Source organism: Schistocerca nitens, chromosome 10 (assembly GCF_023898315.1).
Source record: "Schistocerca nitens isolate TAMUIC-IGC-003100 chromosome 10, iqSchNite1.1, whole genome shotgun sequence".
Classification (NCBI taxonomy): domain Eukaryota; kingdom Metazoa; phylum Arthropoda; class Insecta; order Orthoptera; family Acrididae; genus Schistocerca; species Schistocerca nitens.
Genome location: NC_064623.1, coordinates 147,765,324 through 147,783,771, shown reverse-complemented (window position 1 = coordinate 147,783,771; position 18,448 = coordinate 147,765,324). Strand labels below are relative to the sequence as shown.

Below are 18,448 nucleotides of genomic sequence, written 5' to 3'. Positions count from 1 at the left end.
CTTCGTCGAGTCTGAAAACGGTGTAACCCGTAGTAATACAGTGGTTGTTGGATTTTCAATGAGTGGGCGCCTTCTCTGGATGATCTGGAAAACTGCAGCAGATACATGTCTAGGACATGTTTTATCAGATTCACCAGATCAATAACAACAAAATAAATGGAAATCGTGCTTTACTTTAACCTTGTACAGTTTTTACGATGGCTTGATATTAGCGAAGTTGCTAAGTTTCAAGCAAAATCTTTTATTAACCGTACCTCGGTAACTAAACATTTGCGGACCTATGTTTATATTTAAATATTAACATATCTTCAGGAATCACCCTGTGTAATGATAATTATGACCATACATCTTACAATAATTACGAGAAACAATGAGACCAGACAACTGAGGCTATGGTGCCATAGTCAAGTCACTACAACTTATGCCTATTCTTGCCCAAAAGTTAATTCCATGTCCTAATGCAGCGTAGATAAAACTACACCAGGATAAATACTGTAAAAAATACTTACAATGTGTCCTGCTGTGACACAGTGATCGTATGGCTGATACAAATTGCCAAGTCTGAAAAAGAAACAATGTATATTTAATCATTGTCGTGGCGCAAACTCCCATGAGATAAACATAAACCTCACTGTAGTGTATCAAACACAGCAAGCTTCCATATGGAATACAGCACATAATTTTACTATGTTCCGCAAAAAGAATGTCACTGTACTTTCATGTAGCATTGACAGACTACTAACTTGCTAACATTGCTCCATTTGCTTGGTAACCCATTCTGCCACTAGAGAGCATGAACATAGTATAGAAACACAAGAAACAAAATGGGACGTACATAATGTACAATATGGTCTGAAGCGCTGCAGTCATGGACTGTGTGGCTGGTCCCGGCGGAGGTTCGAGTCCTCCCTCGGGCATGGGTGTGTGTGTCTGTCCTTAGGATAATTTAGGTTAAGTAGTGTGTAAGCTTAGGGACTGATGACCTTAGAAGTTAAGTCCCATAAGATTTCACACACTTTTGACCATTTTGTAATGTACAATAACATGCGCTATATGGCGCCCTTGTCAAAGCTTAACGAAATTAGTCTCTAGTTGAAACATAAACGCAGACTGTACACTGGTATACAATCCAAAACATTGCTATACATTGTTTACAGCTTTGAAATTACGTAGCACAGCATACTCTATAACAAAGAAACGAAGTTTCGTCACAGTACACCATTAAAACAACCAGAATATTGTTGTACATACATTACAAAATGCCAGTCCCATGCTTACCATCAAGCCAAAGCCCACAACCACCTCTGTCTCCTTAAACTTCTCTCTGGCTGGATATGGCGGTTGAACTCCTCTACTGTCCTCCACACCCACAAATCCTTTATCCGTCTCATCCTCTGCTATGCCATTCCCGTCTGGATATCCGCCCCCCTCCCCCAATTCTAAAGTCCCTGCAGATCCTTGAGCGCCATGCACACCACCTCGCCTTCCCTATACACCTCCCGCCCCCCCTGTGGATCCTCTATGACCTGATTCCTTTCCCCTGTCTGCTCCTTTTCCTCGAACATATCCACACCCTCTACAACTCCCGCCGACGTGATCCCCCTCATGCCCTGGTAGCTCCTTTCCAATCCCTGCCTGCTGCCGTGGCTTCACCGTTGTGTCTCCCCTACCCTCCACCTCTACACCCTTCATCTCCTTTCCCAAGGTGGATTCTATCACGTCCCCCTCCTGGATGATGCCCTCTCTCCCTCCATTTATCCTTCATATCAACTCTGATCACCTCCCCCTCCCTCCCTCTGTTCTTTTCCTGGGCTCCCTCTCTCATCCAGTTTTTTCCTGCCTACCCTCTCTTTGACTCCATTCTCTCCCCCCCGAGTCCTTTTGCCTTCCCCTCCTCTGCCTTCCCCACTCCTTCTTGCATCTGCCCTGCCCCCCCTCCCTTTTATATATCCTCTCCCTCCATAAGTTCCCCACTTTTTCTTTTCCTCTCCTCCCCCCTTTTTCCCCCTCATCTGTCCGGGTCCTCCCCTCCCCATCTGCTGTCATGTCTCCTCTATAGCGCAGTTTTAAGTGAGTGTTCAGTGTTGTGCAGCCCCTTTCAGTGTTGCAAACAGACACCATACTACTGCTAGGTGTGTTTTTAAACTCTAGCAAACAGAAACCAAACTCTCGCCGTGTCTTTTAACTGTGCCTGTCAAATTACTGTGTATTTTAATCAGCATCAACCAACCTTTGTTTCTATATTTTCACTTTTCAACTTTTCACCATGTTCCAGTTTGCAACAGTCTGTGTTTTATGGCCTGTTTTTATTGTTTTGATGTCTGCTCATTATGTCTTTAACTCTTCTGTAGGCTGGAGAGCAGCATATTACGCTGCTTCCAGCCCATCCCCCCTCCCCTTCTGGGGGGAAATCGAAATTCAATAAAGCAAAAAAAAAAAAACTTCCCATTGAAATGTTGTTTGCCAGCCAGAGTGGCCGAGCGGTTCTGGGCGCTACAGTCTAGAACCGCGCGACCGCTACGGTCGCAGGTTCGAATCCTGCCTCGGGCATGGTTGTGTGTGATGTCCTTAGGTTAGTTAGGTTTAAGTAGTTCTATGTTCTAGGAGACTGATGACCTCAGAAGTTAAGTCCCATAGTGCTCAGAGCCATTTTTTTGAAATGTTGTTTCTTACAGTCTTTCACACAGACAACTACAAAACAAATTAAAATCCTATTTACTAGAGATAATAGGTGTATCATGTCGAAACACTATATATCGCAAGTGTAAAGGGCTAGATGTGTTGTGCCCTCCTCTTCCATCCAGTTCTGAGTTTTCTGCCAATTTGAGCTTCCCTTGTTCGTAGCAACTCGCCACCACCATCACTTCATCGAAGGCAGAGTACAACCCATGTTCGCAAACTGCTCATCTCTTTCATGTCAGCCTTTCCCGTTTCCTGACCCAGCGCCCATTACCCTGTTCAGGACCTTTGCCGTCTTGTCTCCTGACGTGTCCAGCCTGAAGACAGGGATTCCTGTTACCGTTCCCTCCCCCTAAAGCTCCTTTACTGCTCCACAGCACTATATGTGGACTACAGTGTACATTGTGCTATGTTTATATCTAACAAACACAAAACCTCAAACCTCCTCTTATGTCCTACGTCTTAACACTCACGGATTTTCTGTCTTTGGTTCGTCTGCAACCACCCATCTGCAACATCCTTTTCGCTTTTTTCTTTTGTTTCAGCCCACAACTCGTGGAATAACGTGTGGACGCGTTCTAAACGGTTTCAGACGTCCCACATGTACAGACTTCCCAGATGCACAATCGTCATCCTTGTCGAGAGATGGATTTTTTACTGGTGACGTAGTTTCCACAGTTTGATATGGCCCCAGATATCTTGCAAGATATTTATTTGCTATCCACTTCGGAAGATAGGAAGTCGACAGACGTGTACTGCGGCGTTCTTAATGCATAGCTCACTGTTTCTTCTTGTTTTTCTAGTGCTTCGGTATTAGCTCCGCACACCATGTTCCGTATTTCGCTTATCACTCTTGCAAACTCTTTAGGGATTCTACTGTTTTACTCTTCTCGGCTTTTAACATGTCAAACGGTGACGGCATCTCATGACCATATTCTACCTCATACGGTGACAATCCTGCTCTCGTATGCTGCTTCGAGTTCTATTCTGAGACCACATACCTTAAACAGACATCCCAATTAGTATGCCGTGCGCCCACATAGTATCCTAACATTTTACCTGTAGCTCTATGAACCCTTTCCATTCCTCCATTAGCTTAAAGATATACATGACTATTTGTCAACACAGCCGGCACAATTCTGAAAAAACCCGACATCAATTTGGTTGCCTGATCTGTCTTATCATCTCAGGTATTCCGAATTTCAGTATCCACTTGCGCCACTGTTTCTTCATGTTGGTTGGGCGTCACGACCATTTCCATGTATCTCGAAAAATGGTCTGTAATCTATACTAGATACTTGTACTCTGCAGGTCTTACGTTGAAAAAATCCCTCAGTCCTGATCAATTCGATCTGCCCTAATACTTACGGTAACCTCTGGAATGGTACTCTTGTCCGACACAAATCCACTCTCTGTGCACACTATATGCTATTCGGCACATATTGATCCACGTCCACCTTCCTATTCTCCCACCAGTTCCTCTCCCAGTACTCTCTTGGTGTTGGCAGAGCCGCATCCCCCACGACTGGCTAACAAGTGATCAAGCGTTTCCTGTGACACTTCAAACCCCAACTGTGCTGGTACCACCACTCACGGTTTCAACTTAGTTTCTGCGCACAACAACCCATCCTGCACACAAAACAGCGACTGTTTACGAAACTTTTTGTATTTGTCATCCATCTCCTGTACTGTCTGCCATACTTTGAACTCGTTACCTCTTATTTTCAATACAGCTACTTTCCTACACAATCCACCTGAGTTTCCATGTCACTTTCCTGGTTTATGTATGACCCCGAAGTCGCACTTTATCGTACTGCCCACCTTGTCAACCTACTGGATGGATTTTTCGACCTTAGCAACCATTTCAACGCTGCATGTTCCATTATCACCGAAACTTGTATCCATTGAGATAACACTTGAAGTAGGTGATTCCATATACATGACATAACATTTGGTTTTCTGTCATGGAGTAATTATTCCCTGCAGAGTTCGTTTGCTTTGATGACCCACCACACAACAGAATGCATGTTAGGACACAACACATAACAGAATTAATTCGTTATTGAAATTTGGAATCACTAAGAATGGACTCGCCGTCAAAGTATCTTTCACTTTCTTAAGAGCACACCGGAAATCCTCTGACCATACACACTTTGAATGTTTCTTGAGCAATAATTGCGTTAATAGTCTGGCAATATCCGTAAATCCTTTTAAAAACCTTCTATAATAATTTGTGATGCCAAGTCCCTTCACTGTTTTGGGAACAGGAAATCCACGTATGGCTTTTACTAATCTTGAGCCCATCTTAACCCCCTCCTTACTAATTTTGTGACAAGGGTGGGCCATCTCCTCTAACACAAAATTACACTTCTCTGTACTCAACGTTAAATTTGCTGCCCCTATCTCAGGACTACCCCCGTTGGCCACTGTATGCACTGCATCACGTCACTCGCAAAGGCGGTTGTATTATGAGGGTACACCGTGCGCACACATGGTTTCAGTGCTGAGAGAGCCCCGTCCAGCAGACACTGGAATGTTGCAGGCTCGTCGCGTTTTCCATCCAAAAAGCATCCTGCTGAATTGATAATGTCCCCAAAGGCGAAGAAAATGCTGTTTTAGGTCGGTTTTCCAGAGCCATTTCTAACTGATGGTAGTCGGTTTTTGAGTCCATCGTCGAAAAACACTTGCACTGTCGTAAATAGTCTATGGTTTCTGCGATGTTCGGGAAAGGGTATCCATCACAGTGTTGGTATTCAAAGAACGGCAATCGCAACAAAATCTATAGTTTCGTGATCCAGCTGTTGATTATTTGGGTGCAACGACAATTCTGCGCTCCCTCCTCCTATGGGCTATTGCTTCCCTTAATAGTCCCTTCCTTCAGATGCAGATAGATGAGATGCTCCAGAACTGGCTGCAGGTATCTCGGTACCCCGTATGTTTGCAGCAAACTGGTGATTCATTGTAAATAATAAATGCGTAAATTCCAAGAGTAATTTTTCCGTCTGTTTCTTATAAATCCTCTCTAGGTGCTTCCCTTTAGGTTGTAATGCAGTTTCAGTGGCGTTTTACGATTGTTTGTGAGCGTCGCCATTCCAGGATACCACATTAGCCTGGAACAAACCCTTCGTTAACTTAAACTTCCTGGCACTGTATTTATCTACAAATACAGAACATTTTCCCCATTTAGCTTTTGTAAACTCACTTCTCATTGAGGAACCTGCCTGATCCAGCACTTCATCTACTTCCAATGGTCCCACACCATACACAACGTCTGTACCGATAAGTTAGACATAACAGTGTAGTAGAGTGGTTTGCCAATAGCCTTAGGTACACGATTGTGTAAATCGAGCAGTAATGTGATTGTTCACGGTTTGAATGGTTTTTCATATCTAATAGACTCCCCCTACACTGACAACTGTTTCCTCTACTGAAAACGTTTTTCCATTAAGCTCCGCAATGCACTGTGAAAGTCGATTTTGGCACAATGCTGATGCAAGAAATCCGACTCCAGAACCGTGTCATAGCCTTCGCCTGTGGCACACCTTCCACACACTGCCATGCCTGAGCAAACTCCACGTCCAGCAGTCCCAACGGTGACATCTTTATCCCTCACTCCATCCCATCTGCACTGTGGTGGCTTCCACCACCAGATTCCCACTGGCAGCAGGTACATTCACCGTCCATTCAAAAACATCCAGCAATTCCTCTTCCCCACTTCTCACACCATCCACCTCTGCATACAATCTTATAGCATCTAATTTTGCTACGAATATCTGTAGGTGGATCTCAGGTTCCTTTTGGCGTTTAACGCCTGCTGCTTCTCTGGTCCTGTACCTCTGAAACTACCATTACCACCATTCTGACCTCTGCCCCTATTCCCACAGTTTCATGGCTATCGACATCACTTCCACATATGACCCATCTGTCCACAGTCGTAACATCTTATATTAGCTGAAGACGCTGCTCGTCCAACTTGCAACCCGGTCAACACATAAGTTTCTTCTAATTCTAGTGCCAATCTAATAGCTGCACACAAACCAAATGGAACCCCTGTTCGCACTCTCCTCAATATTTCCGAAGGCAAACTTCTTAAAATGCGAAAAGTGCATTCTGAACGTCCTAACACAAAATAACTTTATTCAGCATAGTATTTTTCCCCTACTTATATCTACAACCATTAACATTGCTCATCCTGTGCACAAATTCTTTTACCAGTTATTCATACCTCTTTGATACCATGTGCGACTGTTCTCTAAATGTCTGGTATTATTTTGCTTGCTATAGCTTTGAACTAGCCCCCTTTTAAATTCTTCAAGTGTTTCAGCTCCCTCGAGAGCTTCCATACAATCCGCAGAAGCTTTATCTTCTCCAGTTACTTTTAATTTTGTTACCCTCAAGAGTTCCATGTCAAACCATCCTACCATCTCTGCCAAATTTCTAAGACTACTGCATCACCAGTTTGGGTAAACTGGTGGAGACAGTTTGGGGCTACTCTGTGTGGTGCCAGTTAAAGACATCTGTACTCTCCAATAGTTTATAGTGGCACCCCGCCATACCTCACTAGAGGAAGCAGCAGCTTGGCAGCGGCATTCGGCCGCCTAGTGAGTGTTGCACCCCAAAATGCTGACAGAGCACAGCAAGGGCCAGGTGTTGGCTCACGACACAAGTGCTTCCATCAGTGGTGACTTCAGCTTGGGGCGACCTCAGCTGGCACTGACCGTCTGTGTTGTGGCACAGCTCGTGAATGCTGCACAGTCCAGAAGGCAGCAGGCTGGCGGGGTAATGGGACGGACCTACTGCCCCCCTCCCCCCTCCCCTCTCTGCACCCCCTGCCCCAGTCTGTGGCTGGCCAACTGCTTCCCAGGGCTGATGCTGGCCTGTTTTGGCGATGGCTCAAGGTGCCACAGGGCAACCTGCCCTTATGCGGAGTCGACCTGTAGCCTGCAAAAAGGATTCCACAGGGTGTTCACACGATGCACTGCCGTGGCATCAGAGCTATGACTTCATTACAAAGTGGCTAAGTATATATGTTGTTTGGGCTTTGCTATGCCTTGCAGCAAAGATGCTAAACACATTGGTGGCTGCTGGTGTGGAAAGACTTGTGTCATCTACCAAGTGGTACTGGTCCCCCTGCTTAGCCGGGTGGTAACATGCTTACCTCGCATGCAAGCGATCCCTCGATCGATTCCCGGCCGGGTCGGACAATTTTTCCACTCGGGGACCGAATGTTGCATTATCCTCATCATCATTTCATCCTCATTGTGATATCATCCTCATCACCAGCGTGCGAGTCGCCGAATGTGGTGTCGACTGAAATAAGCCTTGCATTTGGCAGCCAAACTTTTTTTTTTTTTGGGTACTGCTGTGTCACATGTTTCCATCCCTTGCCTTGCAGTACTGGGATGTATGTATTACGTTTCATACAGCGTAACACCCACACTTGGTTGCAGGTGGAGCTGTGACTATGCGCTTTCAACTTTGCTCATTTGTGACCAAATGTGGGTGGTATGCTACATTGTGCTGAGCCACCTCAAACAGAATGGCCTCTCCCATGGCAACTGTCACGGTTTTCAAAAATATCGATCATTAGAACTCAACTCGCAGTTTTCTCACATGGCATCCTGAGACCATTAATGTTAAAAGTTTAATATGTACCTGTACGACAAACTCTACTCAGACAAGCTTTGATGTTGTCGTAAGTGACATGTAATAGACAATATTTATGAAATTTTGCGTGATACAAACCTGCCTGTGCCTCATACAAGTAAAAAATGTCCAAATGTGTGTGAATTCCTAAGGGACCAAACTGCTGGCCTGCTGGCCGGTGTGGCCGTGCGGTTCTAGGCGCTTCAGTCTGGAACCGCGTGACCGCTACAGTCGCAGGTTCGATTCCAGCCTCAGGCATGGATGTGTGTGATTTCCTTAGGTTAGTTAGGTTAGTTCTGATGACCACAGATGTTAAGTCCCATAGTGCTGAGAGCCATTTTGAGTCATCAGGTCCCTAGACGTACACACTACTTAAACTAACTTATGCTACGAACAAGAGACACGCCCGTGCCCGAGGGAGGACTCGAACCTTCAGTGGGAGGGGCCACGCAATCCGTGACACGGCTCCTCTAACCACGCGGCCAGTCCGTGCGGCATACAGAGGTTCACTGTGTGGGAGGGGAGAGGCCTGCACAGGGATCCCGTGTTTTAGAACCGCCGACAGCGGACCTGGACCGCCTGCTGGACTCCGGGGTGGGCGCCGTGGTGTGGCTGGTGGCGGGCGACACGCGCCTGGTGGCGCACAGGGCCGTCCTGGCTGCCCGGAGCCCGGTGCTGGCCGCCATGTTGCGCGACGACTCGCCGGAGGCCAGCAGCGGCCGGATCAGCATCTCGGACGTGGAGGGCCCGGTGCTGCGCCAGCTGGTGGCCTACATGTACACCCTCCGGGCCCCCCAGCTGACCGACGTGACCCCACAGCTGGCGGCCGCCGCTGACAGGTACGGCCTGCCCGCCCTGAAGGCAGCGTGCGAGCAGCAGCTGGCCGCGCAGCTCTCTGTGGGCACTGCGGCGGCTGCAGCTGTGCTCGCGGTTAGGCGCACCTCCGACAGCCTCAGGCAGGCCGTCGCCGACTTCGTGAAGGCTCACCTGTTCCACGTGATGCCACACACGATGCGCGGCAAGCACCGAGATGTGACTGAAGCGAGCCACCAACACTCTGATCAATTTGCTGAAACGAGGTAAGTGACAGACGAGTCACTCGTCTGTCGTTTCCAAAGCTACAGTATTCACCACCGAGTATCCACAAATGCGTCTGCGATGTAAAATTCACTTTCAGTGATGTTCATTTCCTTGTGTTTCAAAAAAATGGGTCAAATGGCTCTGAGCACTATGGGACTCAACTGCTGAGGTCATTAGTCCCCTAGAACTTAGAACTAGTTAAACCGAACTAACCTAAGGACATCACAAACATCCATGCCCGAGGCAGGATTCGAACCTGCGACCGTAGCGGTCTTGAGGTTCCAGACTGCAGCGCCTTTAACCGCACGGCCACTTCGGCCGGCTCCTTGTGTTTCATAATGCCTTTCTTGATACCTCATAAAAGATATGTGGTGTGTGTACTGTAAGACCTTCGGTACACAAACCATCAGATTATTTGACTTGTCGCTCTAATGAAGTAGGCGAGTGTCAGCAATAAGTCTCTTGGTCTTATCGTGGCATGTTTATCTTCTGCCGTTAGGTCAGACGATAGAAATGCCACTTGCAAGCTTAGAGTAGCAGATTGATGGTCACCAACTTTAAACAGAACTTGATTAAGTTTCACACACATTTATTGAAATAATAACAAGCATAAACATAACGTAACTTGATTCTGGATGCTATTTACAATTGACAATCTGAAGTTCCTTTGGTCTTGGTACATTAATCTTATTCTCACATATCTCTGATACTTGACAAAGTGTCTATACATTTATCTTCATGGCTATGTACAGGAATATGATAATCTTCTTAGGTGCAGACTGAAACTTGACTGTAGACTGGTACAGACTAATACAGACTGATACAGACTGGTGCAGACAAATGCAGACTGACTAATTGGAGGTCTGTACACTAGTTATAATACCTCACTCGTTCCGATATCACTGCGCGAGTGTGATCCGCGAGGAGAAAAGGTTGTACATTAGCAGCAATCTCATTGGCTGCATTACATATTAATACGTGGATCGGCGGAAGCAGAATTTGGTCCGTCTCTAAGGCAGCGCCATCTCGCAGTGCGGAGACGAACGAGCGCTGCGCCTGCGCTGTTGTGCTTAGCGGGGCGCGCTCTAGTGGGAAAGTTGTGTATGCGCTGACTACGCGGAACTATGTACACAACAAGATTCATCTAATCTCTAAACTGAACTGCGTGTATTAGGAGATATACTATGTGATCAAAAGTATCCAGACACCTGGCTGAAAATGACTTACAAGTTCGTGGCGCAGGCAAACGTTCAATCAGCTGCTGGAATGTTTCTTGGGGATGGCCGCCCATTCTTCACAAAGTGCTTCACCGAGGAGAGGTATCAATGTCGGTCGGTGAGGCCTGCCACGAAGTCGGCGTTCCAAAACATCGCTACGGTGTTCTATAGGATTCAGGTCATGACTCTGTGCAGGCCAGTCCATTACAGGAATGTTATTGTCATGTAACCACCGCACCATAGGCTTTGCATTATGAACAGGTGTTCGATCGTGTTGAAAGATGCAATCGTCATCCCTGGACTACTCTTCAACAGTAGGAAGGAAGAATGTGTTTAAATGATCAATGTAGGCCTGTGCTGTGACAGTTCCACTCAAAACAACAAGGGGTGCAAGCGCCCTCCATGAAAATCACGACCGCACCATAATACCACCGCCTCTGAATGTTACTGTTGGCATTACACACACTGGCAAATGACGTTAACCGGGCATTCGCCATACCCACACCTTGCCATCAGATTGCCGCATTGTGTACCGTGATTCGTCACTCTACACAATGTTTTTCCAGTGTTTAATTGTCCAATGTTTACGCCCCTTACACCGACTGAGGCGTCGTTTGGAATTTACCGACGTGGTGTGTGATTATGAGCAGCCCCTTGACCATGAAATGCAAGTTTTCATAGAACTTGCAGTTTGGAATTGCTGTGTGATGGTCTGGATAGATGTCTGCCTATTACACAGTACTACTCTCTTCAACTGTCGGCGGTCTGTGTCAGTCAACAGACGGAGTCGGCCTGTACGCTTTTGTGCTGTACGTGTCCCTTCACGTTTCCAATCCACTATCACATCGGAAACAGTGGACCTAGGGATGTGTGTAAATCTCGCGTACAGACGCATAACTCAAGTGACACCCAATCACCTGACCATGTGCAACGTCCACGAGTTCTGTGGAGAGCCCCATTCTGCTCTCTCACGATTTCTGATGACTACTGAGGTCGCTGATATGGAGTATCAGGCAGTAGGTGGCAGTACAATGCACCTAATATGAGAAACATATGTTTTGGGAGGTGTCCGGATACTTTTGATCACATAGTGTAAGTTAGCTAAGAAAAATTACGGGAGAACCGAGTTGGTAGCTTCACAATTATTTTAGCGTTCTTTGCTCTCACTAGTTCTATTAAATTGCATTTGCACAAGAAGCTCTTAGATTCTGACATGAAGCCGCTAAGCAAAAGATCAGGAGCCATTCTAGCAGTGGAGCCAATGATCTGCTGCTTACAACAGTTGAAATGTATAGTTTGTAGCCAGAGTACGAGAGTCTGGAATGTTTATTTTGTGTGTCGTTCACGTCACTGTAAACATGTTTATTGTTGTCTTCTGTCTCTGATACTACTAACAATGGGATATCTAGAATTAGCATAACTCTGCATAAAGGAAAGATGCAGGTGTGTCACCCAATACTCGCACCAGGAACTCTGCAGCACACTGCAACATATTTAGAATTTCCCACTCCTTATGTTGCTATGCTGTAAATCCTGACCTATGGAAACATTAGGTGTAGTGAAGCGAATGGTCAGAGTAATTGCTATCCACATATCGGTTCTTCTGTTTGATTGTTGCGTATTTCTTTTCACTTTGTAGGTACATCTGTGCAATACATCTGCGGAGGAGGAGGAGATTAGGCTTTAACGTCTAGTCGAGAATGAGGTCGTTAGAGATGGACCACAAGGTCGGATTAGGGAAGGGTGGGGAAGGAAATCGGTCGTGCCGTTTCAAAGGAACCATCCCGGCATTTGCCTGAAGCGATTTAGGGAAATCACGGAAAACCTTAATCTGGATGGGTGGGCGCGGGTTTGAACCGTCGTTCTCCCAGTACATGTGCAATTTCCATAGTAAAGTATACTTATTCTCCCTGATCGTCACAGCGGAATTAAGCAGAACATTTGCAACGATCCAACGTATTCCAGGCTGCTATGCATGAGGATGGGTGATAGAAAAGGTGAAGGAGAGGGCAGATTCACGCCGGGCTGTGCAGCTGAACGTTGACCTTATTAACAGGTGTTTATCTGAGCAGCCTTGTACAGCACTCTCACTGTCTGCACGCAAGCGCAGCTGACTGAGGAATGCACTGACGCCCATATCTCACCAGTGTTGTCTGTTGTCCTGGGGTTTGAGCAGCAGCTGCCGAGGCAGCGCGTGCGTCGCCAGCAGGTGGTGATGAGTACAGCCCACATGTACTCTCTGGTATTGTGTCGGTTAGGCATGCCAGTGCATACTCGTTGTCTCCATGTCATGTGCTTGGGTGTGGTAGCTGACACTAGATGTTCTCATGCTGGGCAGCAATGTCACAGACCTCCCCCCCCCCCCCCCCCCAGGAGTAGACGAGTAGAGCGGCCGATGATGTCTAGGTGGCTAGGAGTCTCTGAAGGTGAGCCCCCCCCCTCCCCCACCTGAATCGTAGACAGCTCGCAATCCATTGGCACGAAAAGTCAGAGGTTGACTGGACACCAGTCGCCCATATCAGTGAAGTTTCCACAAAGTCCTACAATCTCAAGGACACAGGTATGGTGGACCTCGTGCCAGAACAGGTAGCCAGCTGAGCTTCATCATCCTGTGATAGGCTATCGTCTGAATGGAGCCTTAAAGCCCTCCTGTGGGAGGGGAAGGGGGAGGGAGGGAACAAACTCGAGCAGACTGACGGCCTAACGCGCAGACTCAACTGCAGGAAGTAAGCACTAGCACTCCGGACGACAGACAGACACTAACTGCCTCGCAGATTCGGACGAGAGACAGACAAGCAAGCTGGGGACGAGAGACTGACCCAGACCGATTGGCTCAGACTGACTCCAGACTGACCACCTGACCGACTGGCGAGCTCATAGCGCCCCTTAAATGCACGTGAACAGGCAACCTTTCCCGTTTCCCACCATAGGGAGACACCAAAGCTGCGACTGCCACAGCGGCGCCACCGCCAGAAACAGGGGGCGACTGCTTTACACTACGCGCTGCGGCGCGCTCTTCAAAACATCCAATTTTACCACGGCTCAATATTCACTATTGGATCTTTCTTGTACGTACCTACGAAAAATAACTGGTCCTCCTTTCACGTACTTCTCTTTACATCTGTAGCAACAACAACACTGCACCGTGGGTGTTATTACTACTGAAACGTGTAGAAACGTATGTAAAACAGGTGAGTACGTGTAATATTAAAGTTTTGCTGTCACCACAAATTGCAGACAAGCAGCGACGTCCCGCTACCACGTGAACAGCAAGCATGTAATTAGAAGGAAGTTTTACCGCAGGAAGCTGAACCTTGTCAAACAAATCAAATGATATAATTGCGTAGGCTTCCGCGGCCAGAGTCAGTCGACATAAAAGTTTTCTGGGTATAGTGCCGCGTCATGATGTAAAAACTACTGCTACTGGAGAAAAACCAACGTTTCGGCCACGATTGCAGCGGCCTTCTTCTGGGTCTAATGGTGCGTTCTAGCTATGCAGTACCCTTTATATTTTGTTGTTAGTGTTTACTGCGCATGCCATTACGTCATAAATTTAAAATGGTAGTTAGTTTCATTGGTCACTTAAGGAAGAAGGAGAGGGAACTTGATTTTAATAGGTTATTGCGGTGGAGGGAGAACGTGACCTCTGTTGTCTGTTGGTTCTTGTGTTATGTACCATGATTGGTGGTCACCGTCGAATGAGAAGTTGGCTGCATCCCCTTTTTGGCATTGAGTGTAAACCCGGGCGACTGAAATCCCGTAAAAGGTTCTTGACCACGATAGCAGGAGAACCACCAGCTGATTACCCACCTGCACAGAAAGTGCCCAGTGGATTCAGCGCAAAGTGGAAGACATGGAGGACACTGAACCGGATAAGGACAGCGGAGTGGCCGAGCGGTTCTAGGCACTACAGTCTGGAACCGCGTGACCGCTACGGTCGCAGGTTCGAATCCTGCCTCGGGCATGGATGTGTGTGATGTCCTTAGGTTAGTTAGGTTTAAGTAGACCTAAGTTCTAGGGGACTGATGACCACAGCAGTTAAGTCCCATAGTGCTCAGAGCCATTTGGATCCAATAAACACAGACAAACGTCCTTATTGGTGCTTAACATTTGATGTTTGCTCTGTGCGCCGATGAAGTTTCGAACCGTTCTGGGAGATAGCGGAGCCGTAGTACAGCGTCAAAATGGCGTCCACATACGACTCACGTTACAAGCAGCGTGCTCTTATTGAAATCTTGTGTGCAGAGAAAGAAACCGTGGTGAACATCCGTAAACATTTGTGCGCAATGTATGGCGATGCTGCAGTTGATAGGAGTACAGTTGGGCGACGGGTAGAGAAAGATACAGCCTCAGTAAATGCAGAAACAGAGCTGCACGACCAGCCACGCTCGGGACGTCCTGTCACAGCCACTGCTCCAGACATGCTGAATCGTGCGGATGCACCGCTACGGTAGCAGGTTCGAATCCTGCCTCGGCCATGGATGTGTGTGATGTCCTTAGGTTAGTTAGGTTTAAGTAGTTCTAAGTTCTAGGGGACTGATGACCACAGCAGTTAAGTCCCATAGTGCTCAGAGCCATTTGGATCCAATAAACACAGACAAACGTCCTTTATTGGTGCTTAACATTTGATGTTTGTTCTGTGCGCCGATGAAGTTTCGAACCGTTCTGATAGATGGCAGAGCCGTAGTACAGCGTCAAAATGGCGTCCACATACGACTCACGTTACAAGCAGCGTGCTCTTATTGAAATCTTGTGTGCAGAGAAAGAAACCGTGGTGAACATCCATAAACATTTGTGCGCAGTGTATGGCGATGATGCAGTTGATAGGAGTACAGTTGGGCGATGGGTAGAGAAAGTGAAACTTCCCCTTTTGAACAAATATACACGACTGTGCTTAAACTGACACACAATATTTTTTTTTAGCGCAACGCAATCTGACTTTAAATAATCTCTACAAGAGAATGGCCCTGACTAACATTAACCTGTACTTTTCACAAATCACTTACCTTACAAAAATCTTGGTTACTCCCACTACTGCAATAGAGCAAGCGCCACTACTGCCAGCTAAATAAAAGATTCAAACTATGGAAGGCACTAACTACTGATAGGGATAGTTAGCAAATGAAAGATATTAATAGAGAACAAACAATGTATTTACCTTGATATCATCATATATATAGCAGTTCATGACAAATTTCAAAACTCCGCCATCTCTCTCCCCACATCCACCACTGCTGGCGGCTCACCTCCAACTGCGCAACGCTACGCGCTGTTCACAGCCAGCTGCCTAACACTACAATGGCGAGTATTACAACAATGCAAAGCAGCCACAGACTGCACACAGCACAGCCAGTGATTTTCGTACAGAGGTGGCGTTACCAAAAAAAAAAAAAACGTAAACAGCCTACTTACAAAAGATACAGCCTCAGGAAATGCAGAAACAGAGCTGCACGATCAGCCACGCTCGGGACGTCCTGTCACAGCCACTGCTCCAGACATGCTGAATCGTGCGGGTGCCATTATTCACGCCGACCGGCGCGTCACAACTCGACAAATGGCTCTACAGTTGTCGGTCAGCACTGGAAGTGCGCCTGCAGTGATCGAGACTAGGATATTCAAAGAGGTGCTCACGATGGGTTCCACGAAAGCTCACAGCGACCGCAAGATCCAAAGAAAGGCCATATCGTCTGAATTGTTGGAGCGTTTTGAGACCGACAAAGAGACCTTTCTGTCACGGATCGTTATGGGGGAAGAAAGCTGGGTGCACCACTCTGTGCTGGACACATAAAGGCAGTCCGTGAGGTGGCACCATCCTCATTCGCCACAAAAAATGGTTCAAGTGGCTCTGAGCACTATGGGACTCAACATCTGTGGTCATCAGTTCCCTAGAACTTAGAACTACTTATACCTAACTAACCTAAGGACATCACACACATCCATGCCCGAGGCAGGATTCGAACCTGCCACCGTAGCAGTCGCGCGGTTCCGGACTGAGCGCCTAGAACCGCTAGACCACCGCCACCGGCGCATTCGCCACAAAAGAAAAAACTCGAGACATCCCCCTCTGCCAGAAAAGTCACGGTGACATTCTGGGATTGTGATGGCGTCATTGTCATGGATGCGACGCCAAGAGGGTCAACCATCAATTCAGAGGCATACATGAAGACTCTGAGTAAACTCAAGAACTGTTTCCGACGTGTTCGAACGGACAAAAACACAGCAGAAATCTTGCTCCAACACGATACAACACGTCCACACACAAGTTTGAGAACCCGGGAACACATCGCCAAATTGGGCTGGACATCACTGCCTCATCCACCCTACAGTCCAGACAGGGCACCCTCGTACGTCCATCTCTCTGGGCCGCTTTAAGATTATCTACGGGTCACACGCACACTTTCAAGATGACGAGAGCGTCAGTCATGCAGTGAAAACATTGCTACGCCTAGAGGACAAGAGATTTTACCAGCAGGGAATACATGCTCTTCCACAACGTTGGTGTACAGCCATAGAACGTGATGCAGATTACGTAGAAAAATAGGAGATGGACAAGACATGTTGATGTATATTGTCACCGAATTCTGACTCTTAACAATAAATGTTCTGAAAAAAAGTGGGGCATTACTTATTGAGCGGCCCTCTGTGATGTATAATTTTATATATATACATTTTCGGTGCCTACAGTGTCACGTCTTTCAGTGTCACACAAATTTTTATTTTTAAAGGGGATCACTTAAGAATATTTCCATGGGTTCGCCACTCAAATTTCTCCCTCATATCACAAAATTGTCGTCTGATGTAGTACAAACTGAAAAAATAAATTCCTTTTAAAGCACAGTTTCGTATATAATTTATATTCAAAACCTCACACCTGTGTCACAGAACAAATCCTACATCGAGAATACTTTACACAGGTTTAAGGGAAGAAATGCTTCCGATAATTATTACAGTATTTAAAGAACATCAAAATATGAACAGGTTGAAATGAACAAACAGTACATGAGACTATGTTAATCAATTCAACTGTAAAAAGCTAAGGAGCATATTATTAGCAAAATGAGAAATATGCAAAAGTGAAATGCCAAAATGAGCACTTCTCAGTTCGGAGTAAATCAAAACAATCAGAATGGCTGAAAGAGACCACAATAACATGAGCCATAAACGAATAAGAGCCAAGCAACTAAGCAAATAAGAGAATAGGCAAAAATGAGATGCCAACAAAATGAGAGCTGGCCGAACTCCGTCGGCACTTATAAATACGGTTGCGCTCGTGGCGGCACCTCGCGGCCCGTACGCAACACGCGCGCCTGCGATCGCAATGCACTCTTAGCGCTCGCGGCGGCATCTAGCGGCCCCTACGCAAGTTGTGCGATTGCTGTTGCTGGTCGACCCTTAATCTATGATGTTACACCTCGTATCTCATACGGTCCTGACGCCTTTCCGCTACTGTTTGATTGTAAACTGGTGTCCAAAATTAAAGCAACAAACCGCTGTTTCCTGCTCCTGCGTCCAATTCACGATATAATCATAGAAAATGTCAACAGATGTCCATACGATCGTGTTCTGCACGGAAGACGGCATTCCGGTCAACTGACAACCGTCCCAACGTTGACATTGGGGCACCTGTCAAAAGGGGTAGTGTTTGCCATGTAGTCGCACATCACAATCGCTGTGTACACATTCACAGACGGCACAGAGGAGACGCCTAGCACAGTCTCTATGGTGGAGGGCCATAGGAAGAATGGAAACAGGACAGTCGCAAACTGATGTGGCCCAACGGCTTAATGTGAATCGTTTTGCTGTTTCACGAACGTGACGACCATTCG

The 18,448-nt window shown here is 46.7% G+C and overlaps 1 protein-coding gene across 1 annotated transcript in view; it reads left to right on the top strand.

Moving 5' to 3' along the window:
• The window catches only part of LOC126210238 (ankyrin-1-like), a 68,172-nt gene that overhangs the window by 30,485 nt on the left and 19,239 nt on the right, over positions 1 to 18,448 (top strand). Inside the window, exon 4 of the mRNA XM_049939425.1 lies at positions 8,879 to 9,404. Coding sequence (XP_049795382.1) covers positions 8,879 to 9,404 — 526 coding nt within the window. The remainder of the gene's footprint in view (positions 1 to 8,878; positions 9,405 to 18,448) is intronic.